Source organism: Gobio gobio (genome assembly GCF_949357685.1).
Source record: "Gobio gobio genome assembly, chromosome: 15".
Lineage (NCBI taxonomy): Eukaryota > Metazoa > Chordata > Actinopteri > Cypriniformes > Gobionidae > Gobio > Gobio gobio.
Window position 1 is genome coordinate 31,324,348 of NC_137108.1, and position 15,110 is coordinate 31,339,457.

Consider the following 15,110-nt stretch of genomic DNA (forward strand, 5'->3'; position numbering starts at 1 on the left):
ATGTTTAGTCATTTTAGGGCATTAGGCATGTTGTTGTGGCAAGAACAAAAACTGAATATAACTTTAAACTCAAGTTTAGAAACGCATATAATTTACATATTGTGACTATAATTTTGAAAAAAAAAATTATGTTTACAGACCTTATATTATATTATATATTAATGTGATGTCTAAAAAATTCTGAAAATGAAAATTCTGTCATCGTTTACTCACCCTCATGCCATTGTATTACTTTCTTCTGCGGAACACAAAAGAAGATAAGAAGGTGAGAAAAAATATTTTGAAGGCAAGTAAATGATGACAGAATTTCATTTTTGGGTGAACTATCCCTTTAAGTAATAGGCACAAGACAAGTTTTCTTATTTCTACATTTACAGTACCATGAGGCTTTACCTATAAAATGTGGCTTATTTACATGCTTGGAATTATTAATGACTAATTGAAAAAGCCTAAGTGCCATGTTCCAGAAATCTCTGATATGACAGAAGCCCTATCATATTTCTGGCACTGATGCAAGCTTGTGTTTCAGCTCAAAGCTCTCTCCGAGTTCGGCGTGTGTGTGTTTGTGTGAGCGTCCCAAGGGAGGTTTAGAGTGACCACTGCCCCCTGACCCCCCCTTTACACTGTCACCCCACAACCCAAACCTCCATCAGAAATGCACTAGTCACCTAGCAACAGAGGCCTAGTAGTCAGAGGTCAAAGACCAGGGGCTATCGCAGATATTACACACACTCCAAGAAACGTTAATATAGATTCCCAGAATTACAGTCATCCATTTTAAGAATAATGTCATGGCATCATTTTATACTGTATACATTAAGCCTCCATTTAAGCATTGTAAATTGACTGTCATGCACAGGAAACACTGAAATATAATGCCTCTCAGCATGAAAATAAAAAATGTCAGGGATAAATAGTGTCCCCGCACACTTTTGACGCCGAAATTTCTTTGTTTTCCACTGAATGACAACAAAGGGCAACGATGACCATTCCATTTCATCCAATCAAGAAAAGGTCACTGACCTCTGACCCCAACTGACCATGAGGGGAGGAGGGGCACGATCCAATCACCTTAAACAGTCCGAGGCAGCACGTCCAGGGTGGAAGGAGGTAATGAAAAGAGGGGGGTTGAGAAAGCGACCAAAGAATGGACGGGTGCAGATGCAACATTAATCTGTGCCTTGATCGGGGTCTGCAGCACCTTGAATGGAGGGATGAAGAAGGAAAGAAGGATGAAAAACAGATCTGTGCTATATTTTAATCTGGTGGTGATGTGACGAAATTCACTTACCGCACTTTCAGCCTGACATCATTCGAGTGAAGTTTAATCATCATTTTTCGATTACAGAGGAGGCATCACAATATGAGAACTTCTGACCCTGATGACCTAATCCGCTTGTTAAGTCGTGACATAAGGAATACTGTTTCCGAGTCCAAGCCTCTACTCATTTAAATTGAGAAAATGATCTCAGCAGCAGGTTATGAGCACTATCTATTCATATCACGGCATCTCAAACACCAATGTATTAATGAGTCATAACAGATGAATCACTGCTTGGCCATCTGAGATTTTTGTATGGAGATACAGGTTAGTTTCCGTAGTATTACTGCATGCCGTGAGTGTATCTTAACACCGTTTGTTGTTTTCTTTTGGACATGGAAATGCTGATGCGTGACATCAGGCATAAAAAGAGAAATACTGTAACCTCAAAAGGCCCATTCACAACAAGGATGATAACTATAACAATAAAGATTTAATAGTCGTTCTAATTGTACATGAATTGGGAAGTCCTCACCACTGCTATAGTTGGAATGATTTTCTTTTTCCCGCTGATAAACGACAAAAAAGCTGACAGCCAATCAAAATCTTTGAGAGTTCGATCATTCAAAGCAGCAGACATAACAGCACCGTGCGCATATTATAAACAAAACATTATGATCTGTTGGTCTGGATGCTAATATAGTTATTGTTTTTGGTGGTTTCCCTCTGAACGATGACACTAGCAAACCTTTACGGACATTTTATGAAGGTAAAACAGGCCAGCTGCTTGTAAAACTGCTCCGAGATTAGGCAACTGTCGCTCCATTCAAAAAGAAAAGGCCGTTCTGTACACACACACACACACACACACACACAGATGGTTGGTCAGCACGTGCCCGAAGGAGGGCAGAGCAGTGACCCTCAGCTGGACACTATGGCCAGGTCAGTGACACTCAATCCCTTCTTTCAGGCCAGCTGCTACTAGTTCTGTGCTAATGGCACCTCCCCAAACACACACACGCACACAGCCTTAGGCCCCCTCAATCTGCCTACACTGACCAGTGAAAAGGCAGAGAATGGGGTGGGGTGGAGGACAGCTGGACACTCGCCACTCTCTTCCCTCCTCAGGGGGTGTCCTAGTGTGTGTGGGTACATGTGAGAGAGAGAGAAAAGCTTAATAGCCTGGTGTGGATGAGAGCAATTGGAAACAAGAAGGGAAAAAAAAAGAAGCGGGTCTGGCACACTTAGACCCCACAGAGAGGCAATTAGCAAGTTAGCAATGACTGACTTTGGTTGGCCACCTGATTTCCTTCTTAGAATTCATTTTCTTCGAAGCACTGTGACAAACCCAAAATCACCTGACGCATTTAGCATTGCGGCTACTTTGGCTAAAGTACCCCAGCAACCGCAGGTCCAATGATCCACAGCTCCAGGCTGTCCAGTACCATGGGCCGGGCTGAGCCAGACAGTCAATAAATCAATAGGTCACTCACGCACACACACACATGCACACGTCACTGCAGGGCTGAGAGGCCACATGAAACTACCATTGATTGAAGGGGGTAGGGAGAGCGTTGACGGTCAGAGCTGTGCATGTGTGTGAGGTTATGGGGCTCACCTCAATTCCTAACACTGCAATAGGGAGTTCAAAATGGCCTCAGTAATGCTTACACACTTAAACACGCACACACAGCAGAGGCGAAAGATCTTGGTGTGCCGGTACCCTTCTATCACACAATCTAAGTAAATGGAGTCTATCTCAGACTATATTTTTCTAACTAGGGATACACTATTGGTTGATATTAGCATTTATTTATCTGTCATTGATATTAGATATGTAAGTGTGCCTTCTTATTACCTTGCTGTCATCTAACGCTGAAGTTAATCTTTAAAAACACCAACATTTTATAACTCTGTCTATACATTATAATGTGTTAATGCCTAAATTCACTTGTAGCATTTACGTCTTTTTAGTCTGTAGTTTTTCTATTTTTAACACGGCCATTTATCGGTTATTGGTCATACAATTAAAATGTTTCTCAGCTTATTGGAATTGGATGCATCCTTATTTATAACCCTTGTAACCACTTTTACAGATGTAGATTTCTTCCTCTTAAAAATACATTTTTGATCGATAGTTCTATGAAGAACTTTGAACATCCTTGGAACATTTAAAAAAGATCTTTATAGTACAAAAGGGTTCTTTGAATAATTAAAGTGTTCTTTACACTAAGAAAAATTGGTTCTTTTAATAATTGTTCACTTTGCGAAAATAGTTATTTTAAGGCGTTGCTGTGAGACCCCCCTTTTAGAACCTTTATTTTTAATAAGAGTGTAGGGATACAGTCAAACCAAAAATTATTCAGACACCAGATTTAACTTTTTACTAATGGTGGGTGCAGGGCACTATAGTTCATTTATGTAAGTGAGGATAGCAAAATAAAGTAAACTGTGACACATTATACCCAAAAATACCAGTACAAAAATGATTCAGACACTTTGACCTGACCATGTTTTGCTTAAGTGTTTTTTCTATAATTGCTAATGTGGCCTTTTGCACCACAGACTGAACAAAATGAAGCATTGCTTGGTCATTGGTTGACCTAAATTGGTATTATCTAATTGTGTACTTAAATTTAACAGCTGATTGGTTGATTGTAATCCATTACATACCTTTCTATCAAAGATATCTGACATTATCAACATGAATTTATTCTGACACTCTGAGTTCTTGTCATATTTTATTACCATTATCTAAACTATAATGTTAGAAATGTGAGAAAATGCCTGAATAAATTTGGTTTGACTGTATATTTCCTCATCATAAAAACTAGATGTCCTATGTTATGACTTGTTAACTTGACTTCTTGAATGTGACCCGCATTCACAGAGATTACGTCTAAGAGGATTCTTGTGTTAAGTTGTCTGCTGATCTGCTCTTTGTTGCAGCGTTTTGCTCACTCATGCGCTCATTGAAAAAAAAAAGCCTTAGCCTGTTCTTCTCTGGCTCTCTTTTATGACCTCGTCAAGTCAACGGCTGCAGCATTGAACATGTTTACTTGACCTGCAAATTGGGGTCAACGCAAAGTAAAGTCCCATGCAAAGAACACAGGCAAATAGTACCCAATGACCAAGATGATGTGAACTTCAAAATCCGATTTTTGGGGTGGATTTTCTGCATTGACAAAAGAAAAAGACATAATAAATAAAACACATCAAACGTGAACCCTTTTTAGATGGCACTAAAGGTGGCAGGGAGTAGGAGACAGGTGTAAATAAACGCAGGGGCTCTGTCCTTGCTCTGTGAGTTGCCATGGCAACGGCTGATAGAGCATCCTATCGATCGCACTGTCCAGTCTGAATTGTGCAGCCCCTGAACCCACGTTTTTCCCTCTGTGTGGTGATGGGTGTGGATCAATACCTGATATTGTATGCCTCTTTTGCCTTGCGTCTCTCATGGCCTCCATAATAGTGGTAATGATAGTGAGAGGGAAGGAAAATTAAAGGAAGAAGCGAGATACAAAGACAGCAGGCTCCATTTCGTCACAAATGCAAAGAAAAAGAAAAAAAAAACTACAGTTCCCTCTTTGGCCGAAAGGCACGCTTTTAAAAACAACAGAGAGCCATCATGACACTTGGCCTGTATTTTTCACAATCAATGTACGGCACTCTAGAATTGCCATAAGCTGTACTGCGCGCAGCCCACACAAAATTCGCTTTTCCCAGCAAGGAAAATGTCACATCTGATTTTTCCGCGCATCTCCCTCTCTGCATATGCGAACAGCCACACGGCATTTACCTAATGTAAGGCCGTTTAGTCCAGCCATTGCGTTGACTGTTACTCAAATCACAATGGCCTGGAAGTCCATACTGCACCGCTTCAGTAAGAGCTTGTGAAGGAGAGCGAGGCACGGAGGAGGACCTGCGGGAGCTCGTTTAAATCTGGCCTGAGGGATCCCTGCAGCTAGAGGTCACGGTTGGAGTCACTGGCACTGGATTTAAAGGTGGGGCTCCTTAAGGTGCCTCTGTTGCCCCGAGGCACAGCCATCACAATTCCTGCAGTGCTGGAAATGAAAGGCGGTCTAGGACAAAGGCCCTTTCCTTGCTTATGGCCACTGCTCAGAAAAATTACTCAAATGATTGAGATGTCGGTTACATCTTTCTTTTTCTCTCTGTCCTCCCAAGCAACACCCTAATGTGAGTTTAAGAATTACTGAGCAGTATGAGTCAAATTAGTTTTATATTATAGCGTGCAAATACATTGCAAACATCTATAAAAAATTGTATAGCCTACATTCAAAACATTCTATGTGTGTTAAAGCAAGCATTCGAGTGTATTGACTCACTCCACATGAGAACATTGTTTACTGATAATGCAAAAAAAGAAAAAAATACATCTTTTTTCACACACATAGACTTCCGTCATCCCAGACTGAGGAGTCCTCGATCTCTAGAGACGTGACTGAAGTCGCTCAAGCTGTTTTTGTGTTTCTATCTGTGCTGCATGGATTTGGCTGTTCGCCCGCAGTACTGAGAACTGTGCAGCAGTACAAATGTAAATCCATGTTCCGCGGGGAAGGAGTGTGAGGGGGAGCGGAGTGGCTGCCCTCGCATCCCTGCGAGATGAAAACCCATCCACTCGGAGAGGCACAGCGGCTACCGGGGCAGAAGTCAGGCGCGGTGGGGCCGGGCATGTGGGAGAGAGGAGTGATGGAGGGAAAGTTTTCTCTGCCTCCAGCGCTCTGCATATGTTGTGAGAGTAAGAGCCTGCAGTGAACTTGGCAGCACACTTCAAAACTTTATGAAGCAGACGCGCACACTGCATCCTAAATAATACGAGCCGTGTCTTGATGCGTGATTCGGGATTCTTGAGATTTGTCAGACGCGGTGCCTTGAATTTTTTTTTTCTCGAATTCTTGGCTCTACGATATGAGATTTTGCTCGCCTACATTTTGTTTAAAGAGTGGCTTCTCATTGGCTTTGCTTTGTTCTCAAAGCACACAGATGCATTGCTGAATTAATCATCGTTGATGTTTATCACATTTGGGTACACAGTGTAAATTTAGGTAACAAAGTTTTACCTCAGGCCAAATTACATAACCACTTATTGGGCCATGTTTAAAAGTGGAAGAGATTTTGGATGAACTACCATTTACTCACATTCATGTTGTTCCAAACCTGTATGACTTTCTTCCTTCTGTGGAAAAAATAAATAAATAAATATATATATATATATAATTTTTTTGTCAATACAACAAATGTCAATGGGGTCCAACAATGTTTTAAAGAAAGTCATACATGTTTGGAACAGCATGAGAATTTTCATTTTTGTAATAATTTATATTTTTTAATAAATGATCAAATCGTTATTATTAAATGTTCTATGTATAAACACAATTTTAACATACGTTTTTTTTTTTGGACATAAGATTTACCTTAACAGCTACACTAAATCTCTCATATTTAATATTTCACCTGCCAAAAAAATATGAATTATAGACACTGACCCAAAAAATATTTTCAAATACTGGTTCTAGTCTAATTTAAGACAGATAGCACTGGCCCTGGATCTATGTGTGGGCAGCTTCTGTATTCAATTCGAGGTCCACGTTAGCGAGCCACTCCGTCCTGTCCAGGAGCTCCATTCACTTCACAGTCAATAGTTATTTATCATCCAACATATTAGCGATTGCTGTGTCGATATGAAGTCCAGCGCTGAAATTAGTCAGTGCCAAGTCTGTAACTACAGCCCAAGGTCAGACACACACTCCATTGACAGGAGTGATGGTCCGCAGCTCACAGGCACATACATCCAGCCCAAGGTCAAGTGTACGGCACTGCTATTTCAGAAGGGACACGCGTGTAAAACACTTTGTCATGTTGAGCGATGCCAAGCATGAATTTAGCTTGGTCAATACGTATTTTATGTCACGTTTTGGATACTAATCAACATGGTATAAGTGGAAGCGAGTCTAAAAGATTCAACTATGTTTTTGCTGTTTGGTTAGAGATAAAGTTTTCAATTTCCATATTTGATTGCCCTCAACATGACAGACATTTTTGCACATGAAAAAACTGCCTTGATATTTAATTTTGTACTCTTTCAGATACGAACAATGGAAAAGCAAAAACAAACACACAACAATGATCAAGATGTCTGCTGTATATATTAATTTGAATCAAACTGAACTATCCTCTGTATTTTTATTAAAATGTGAACTTCTTGTTTAAACATTTTTGTCGGCATCCTTTAAAAAAAATTAAATTCCACTAAAAGTTTAGCCAAGCTGCTAAGCTGAAGAATTGCTAATCAGCAGCAAAACATTTTCTACCCTTCTGGCAAGGTCAGGGGATCACAGTCCCCTGCTAAATGTCCAAAGCCCCCCCCTCCCAGAAGCCCTGAGGGGTGATATAACCCCCTACACATAGATACACAGCTAACTTGGTTCGATTGCTTGGTCCAAACTCGAGAATGATTCCCCTACCCTCCCCCTTCCCCCACAGGTCTCTTTTTACATTGTACTTTTTAGGTCCAAACTGCGATATGTTTGCATCATCAGTGTGAGTACAAAAAGGAAGAGCAGATGCTAAACGGACCAAACTCTGATGTCAAAAACCGAAAGCTCTAGTGTGAAAGCAAAAGGGTGAAGGGGCTTCTGCTGTAACTGATCAGTGACAGGTCAAGTCCTGAAGACAGTGTTTCACAGCCAAGCCTCAAACTGAGGATCTGGAATTGGAGTTTGAGACACTTTTGTCTCTGGCCAACTTCTTGGTACACTCAGGCAATGAGCCAACAAATATTCTGGAACTAGATAAAGTGAACACGGTTGTAAACAGGGGCTACTGCTTATAGATTATTTTTTTACCGTGGAGATCTAGATAGAATATTTTTTGCAAATAAAAACTTTGCTATATGAGATGCGTCCTAATTGAGAGGTTACAGCCTTTGAACTGGGATGCAGTTGTGTATATTTTTTCAAGTAGGTCTGATAAAAGATTAAAAAAAATGCTGGCAAAAAAACTCTCATATGTTATAACTGATTTAGCTTAATTTAGCATGTGAAAAAAAGGACTATTCTGCACTCTATATCCCCATCTAACTTAGTAATTAGAACTTTGGCTAAAATTTGGTCAGGGTTCTCTTAATAAACGTTCTTCCAGTAATGTTCATTCAAAGTTATATGGTCTTTAATGTTCTCAAAACATTATCACATAAACATTATCTATTCTTCAATCATTGAATGTCTTTTCCTGAAAATGATCAATCTATACATCAAACATGTCAGGTTTTTTTTTCTTTTCCTGAACATTTTAATTTAGAATTTCGTCTAATTTTTTTTAAAAGATAGTACATTTTTCAGAAGGTTTCAAAACATTCAAAAATAACATTCCTATGTTTGCAAACTAGAGTGTTCCTTAATTTTCGCATAACCAAGACATTTTTTTTTAAAACGTGACGTTTTGGACGTTCAGAGAACATTCAGAAACAACATCAACTTAATGGGAAAAAAATATTAAAACATTTTAAAAAATTGTTAGCAGAGTTTATAATATAATTTATAAATTGTCACAGCAGTGCAAAATCTATTTGTCTGCATGTATAGATTTATTATTTTAGTATGTCACTTTGGTTGTCCAAGTAACCTTGTACTAAACATCACAGACTGAAGAGGAAACCTTCAGTAACCAGTACCAAGAAGTTGGCCAGGGACAAAAGTATCTCAAACTCCAATTCCAGATCCGCAGTTTCTGGCTTGGCAGTGAAACAGTCTTTGGGACTTGATTTGTCACTGATCAGAGACAGCAGAAGCCCCTTCGCTCTTTTGCTTTCACACTAGAGCTTTTGGTGTTGCTTGACCAGCATCAAGAAACAAAGCCAAATTTATCCCAAATATTCCATAAAAACTGCTTCACAACTCAAAACGGCATGTTTTTTATTGGAATCACTGTTTCGATACAAACACACAATGTGCATGGCGCCATCTGGTGGAATAACTAAATCTGTACATGGTACCTTATCTGCAGTGACTAGAACACAACAATCCTACGATAATTCCCTGGCTGCCACTGAAAGCAAATGATGACTATTCAAATGTACCTCATAGAATATTAACATAAACAACAAAATACACCATTTAAAACTCCTTAGTGCACTCATCATGTTATCATATGCCCTTAAACCATAAAACTTGTTTTACAAAGCTTTTCTGCAACTGAATGAATCAAACCAAAAGACATTAAACAGCATGCATCATGGGTCAGTATTGCTGTGTGACTGTACTGGAAATATTGTGAGTGTACTAGTCACAGTGTTATTTGGGTACACTGACTTTGCGTCTCTTCGGGGCACATGGCTGGGGATCTTGGCTTAGCGGGAACTCTAACTGAGAGATCTGCAGAGATAGAGAAAGTGTAAATAAGAAAGTATACTTTCAGTCCACTATTTATGTACTTCTCAGAAATATACTTAAAATTGCACTTAAGTATACTTGACTTATACTGACAGAAAAGTGTAAGTATATTTTGACTATACATGTACTCTTTTGATCGAGATATACTTTATAATGTATAATTAAGTATTCTAAGAATACTAGGGTTGTATTTGTGTTTACTCTTTTTATTGAGTAGCCCAATAAATACTTTTTCACATGATTTATAAGGAAAACCATAATGTATCTAATTCTGAGTATCTGAATTTTTTGTGTAGGCTAGTCCACTAGGAATTTAGTTAAAATTTACTTTACTCTTTCCCCGCCACAGACTGAATTTTCCGGCTATCCATGTTTTCACTGTTATATGGTAGGGGTCGCTATTACGCATCTTCTGAACGAGTACAGAGGATCAAAACACAGGTGAAGAAGAAGTAAATGTAAACAATGCGATCATCAAACATCATATAAATCATAACTGCCAAACATTACTGAATGAAATGTCGAACCCTTGAAGAGGAAATGACTGTTAAGCTTTGGGGGTGTTGATGGACTCAATCTACTCCCTGTGTTTTGATCATCATTCTGAATCCGATCCGGACGTAGTTGTGGACAAAAATGCGATTTTCTCAGCTTTTTGTTTAAAATGTTGCTTTTTTTAAAATGAAACATACCATTTAAGTGTTGACAAAAAAGGATGCATGAAGCTAGAATAAAATGTTTTTAAAATGGAAAGTTAAAGTACAGTTAAAGGTATATTTCAAGTAAAAAAAATATATACCTAAATAGGAACATAGTAGTATAATTAAAGTGCAAAAATAATATATAAATAGTAAATTATAAGTGTGTTGCTATTTTCACTTAACGAAAACTATTGTTACACTTTTATACACTAAATTGTATGTTACTTTTATATACTAAAAAGCGGGACAATTTAGTCCCAAGCAGTATTGAAAAAGTACACGTACAAGTTTACTTCTAGTACACATTGATATTATAATACTTTCTACATAAAGTGTACTTAAAAATGTACTTGATCTTTACTTAAGTATACTTCTTTTTTTTAAGGGGAACTACAGTTCATCAGAACATGAACGCTTGAATAACCTGTTTTAAAGTGACAAACTGATCTGATCACATGATAGAGCTGTCAGAATGAGAAATGTTGCAAGAGACTATTTTGCATTTAAATTCAATGACTAAACAAATATGCACAAAGTTCCAGTGATTATACTGGTAAATGTGATACAAGTCCAACAAACTTGCCAACACAAACACGGGCCATGGGCATTGTATTTCCCACCTTAGGCTCAAAAATGCATCCACTCCTGGTCCTCCTGGCGTCCACCTTAAGATCAGCAGTTTTCTGTACCAGATGAAATAAACATCACAAACATAATTATACACAGGCCACTAGAGCAGACTGGAATGTGTGGGGAATTGTTTAGCACTACCTTTGCATTTGTTGTAAGATCCTCCTTGCTGCTTCTGTTAGGCTGTTGTGAGTTCTCCTGAGTTTCTGTAAATGTGACAGACCATGAATAATGGTTGCTGAGAGTTGGTGGTGATTGCCTTGATTAGGTTCATGCCGATGTCATTAAACTGGCAGACACAGAGTATAAGTTATAACATTCACCTGAGTATTCAATGCCAGCATCAGTGATGACATTCTCCTTTGTCATCAACTCCTGCGAGCAAATAAGTCCATCATTTGAGATTAATACTTTGTAAAGTTAAGGCAGAAAAGGAACTGAGGAAATATCTGCTAACTATTAAAAGGACCCCACCTGCTGAACTGAAGTTTCAGACATCGTCCCATCCTCAAACATTTTCAAAGACCATTTTGTACTCACGCATACTTCCACATCATCATCATCAGGCTGTCAACACACATAAAAACATGCATAGTATCGACCACTTCTTTACACGACTGATATAATATTTTCTGCTAGGCAGATCAGTAGGCCCCTAGCTTCTTTATCTCACTGGATCAAGTCTCTTCCGCTCAGTGGTGACGTTCATTCTGAGGCTATGAAAAGGTGTGACCACCTCTCCCATGGTCAGATTTACTGGTTCCCTCTCAAATATCAGTGTCCTGTTGTCATCCTCCTTAAAGCCTGGTGGCTGATACTCCAGAGGGGTCACTGAAACACAAATACACTTTGACACCGAATAATAAAACACCAATACCAGAGGTGCCCAAACGTTTTACTATGAAAGGCCAAAAAACTATTAAATGTTGCATTATATTCAACTATATTGTATTAATTAAAAAAACAAATAAACTAATATTCTCTATATTTCAATGTAAACATTAAACAAAAATGTAGAGACCGTTCGACCAGTCATAAATCAGAACCGGGTTAGGGTTTTTAGTTTTATTTTGGCTGATTCCTATTCTGGACTTGCACACAAAAAACTGCATTGTAATAATTTCCCAAAAGGTCATTTGTGTGGAAATATTATGAAGTCCGTTAACACAGACCATAGATGGGACACACCAAAGTTGTCTAGTGAATACAGGCACAGCAAGCTCACAGTTTGTGATGCTCGAAATATAGGGGGAAAAAAATCGAAATTTTAAATTGGGGGTGGGGGAAACGTTCTTCAGAAAAGTTTTGATGGCATTTTCTTTTCTGTTCAGCAGTACCAAAAGAAACCGCAGCTGTTCCATAAGCGCCTTCTACTGTCAGAGAGTGTTTTTGTTTTGTGCAGGTGTCTTATGTAGCATAATTTCACAAATCTAAAGTCAGACCATTCTGTTTTTTCTATAAACCTTGAAATTATACAATCTACTTCAAATCAAAAACAACTGCTCATGCTACGTATGTGTAGCATCTTTGTTTAGATTGTGATTAAAATACAGTGGTTGACTCGAATTTCAAATGACTAAGATATTTTTTGTTTAAGGTCAGTTTGCCTGTTATAGAGCAAATAAACAACAAATAAATTTGCTTATAAAGGGCAACCAGTATGGGAATCGGCCCATTTGCTTGCAAAAACAATCGGCCATGGAAAATCATAATTGGTGCATCGCTACAAAAATGTTAAATAATGAAACAAAAAGATAAATTAGAAATTTAGAAATGCTTCAGGGATATGATAGGGCCAAATCAAAGGACAACTTTGCCATGGTTTGGCAAAGTAAATGCTTTTAAATAAATCACATACAAAAGAGAAATAAGAGACAAACAGTGTACTTCATGTGAGTGGTACAGTCTGTAGAATATAGCAAGCGTAGGTTTACCCTCATCATAGTAGAAGAGTTTCATGTTGAGGCAGACGTCGTCAGGCAGAGGGCCGAGATTTTGCATCAGCATGTAAAGTTTACGCACCAGCAGCATACTGGATTTCTGGGTGTTGTCACAGGCCATTTTAGTCAGGTTCTGCCCATTTTTGCTGAAAACAGATATTTATATTCACGAGAGTAAACATTAATATGTGGTAGTAAATAACAATGCTTGAAAAATTATATTAGGACATGCTATGTAAATAATGTATTTTGCGCTGCAATATTTTTGTACTTTTGGGTTGTAATCCATCATCTACAGTAGTTTTGTTAAAGGGATAGTTCACCCAAACATGAAAATTCTGTCATCATTTACTCACCTTCTAGTTGTTCCAAACCTGTATTTTGTTCTGTAAAATTGTTCTTTTGTGTTCAGCAGAAGAAAAAAAATCCATACAGGTTTGGAACAACTTGAGGGTGAGTAAATCATGACAGAATGTTTGGGTGAACTATCCCTTTAACTGCTCAAATAGATATGCCACCTCTCAAAGTCCATCTGAGGTCCTTTCTCGGTGTATTTGATTTTAAACTGGTAGCATTCAGTCACTTTCTGCAAACAAAAGAAAGAAGTAAAAATGCAAATTCAAAATCTGAAATACAAAAACAAGGTCATCATGAAATGATTTCATCTGCATTATATTATTTTATTTAAAAAGTAACATTTTATGGCATTCAATCAAAAAAAGAGAGAATGTCTGATCACCTGTGGATTGTCTGGATCACAGTAAATCTGCAAGTAAAAATAGTCACATTTTTATATTATTATATATTATAACCTAGTATAGTTCTGCTGCATACATATAAATTGATTTTGATTACTGATAGTTTTCAAATCAATTAATGAATACTCACTGATAGAAGAACCATGCGCAGCTGATGAAGCAAAGCAGATTCAAAAGGTTCAAAGGTTACTAACAGTGATGATGATCAGTCATATAACTGGTTAAGAAATATAAAAGAAAACTACAGAAGAGTATAAAAGAACAGACTTACGTATCTTTTTTGAAGTGCATCAAAACATCCCTGCAACCTGAAAAAGTGATGGTGAGATACTCTTCATGTAGTTTTGACCAGAATACGCATTAAAAATATGAATATGTACTTTCATTTTTAGCGTTTTAATACATTTTTCATTAAGGGAATGTCTTTGTCAACTGTCCACTTACCACTGCACTATCTGCTGAGCACCAGGGCAGCTATGCTCTCGCAGTATGAGGACTTTCAGCTCTGTGAAACGAAAGGGGGAAACACAGATTATGAAATGTTATAATAATGAAATAATTAAGGATAGGTTACCTGTGATGTGTTACTTTTACCTCCAACATATTTGCGTCCATAGGCCTTTTCTGGGAAAAGACCCCTGAGGTAAGTGATGCTTGAGACAGCAATGGCTAGAAGTTTTTTCACAAGCACCAACGACTGCTGATCGGTGGACACCACATCCGGCAGCATCTGACAATTCTGGAAAAACACACAAAAACACATTTAGTGTACAAGTTACTGTTAGAGTCACAACTTATGGACAGGCTAGCAAAAAACATAGACAAGCGAAAGTTAAATTCGTTTCAAATGGTTGGTGGTAACGGTAGTTTGCTGGTTTCGAGACACAAATATTTAACGTTAACGTTACGTTACCTGAAGAGAGCGCAGTTTCTGTTCACATGCCATGATGATCGTGACAGATTACCAGTCAAAAGCCAAAAAATTTGCATCTGCAAATATAATGTATTAACGTTAACAGTTAAGTTACTCACTTGATGTCTTTGGTAACGTACAATTGCAGCAAAGTTTCTGTTACTCAAAAACACATAACCGTGTAAAGAATATAATCATCTTACCAAATAACGTTGGCAATAAAGACGACTTTATCCAAAGGCAAATGTATCCTAAAACTGGATCATAGCAATTATGTTGGCCTGTCTCATCAACCGACGTTTAAACTGTCAATCACTCTCGCGCGCCATCTCGCGCCATAAACACCTACGTCACGTACACGTCAAGTCACGATAAAAACGAAGAAAGCCGTCGAAATATTAGCAGTAGGATAACACCAAAATGGGACCTCTCTTATTTATTACTGTCTCATTATGTCTACGTACCATATAAACAAGCAATCAAATGTTAAATTATA

General features: G+C 38.1%; 1 protein-coding gene across 1 annotated transcript; it reads right to left on the minus strand.

Annotated features, from left to right (window-relative positions):
- Positions 1 to 9,172: 9,172 nt before the first annotated feature.
- On the minus strand, positions 9,173 to 14,436 carry hormad1 (HORMA domain containing 1). Its single transcript, XM_079837367.1, has 13 exons — positions 14,296 to 14,436; positions 14,146 to 14,206; positions 13,973 to 14,009; positions 13,832 to 13,852; positions 13,683 to 13,709; positions 13,462 to 13,529; positions 12,938 to 13,089; positions 11,677 to 11,834; positions 11,478 to 11,570; positions 11,327 to 11,378; positions 11,145 to 11,209; positions 10,994 to 11,056; positions 9,173 to 9,654 (listed from the first exon to the last, which is right to left on the minus strand). Exons 1-13 carry the CDS (start codon positions 14,429 to 14,431, stop codon positions 9,574 to 9,576), a joined length of 1,014 nt encoding a protein of 337 aa, XP_079693493.1. The 5' UTR covers positions 14,432 to 14,436; the 3' UTR covers positions 9,173 to 9,573.
- Between the last annotated feature and the right edge of the window lie 674 nt (positions 14,437 to 15,110).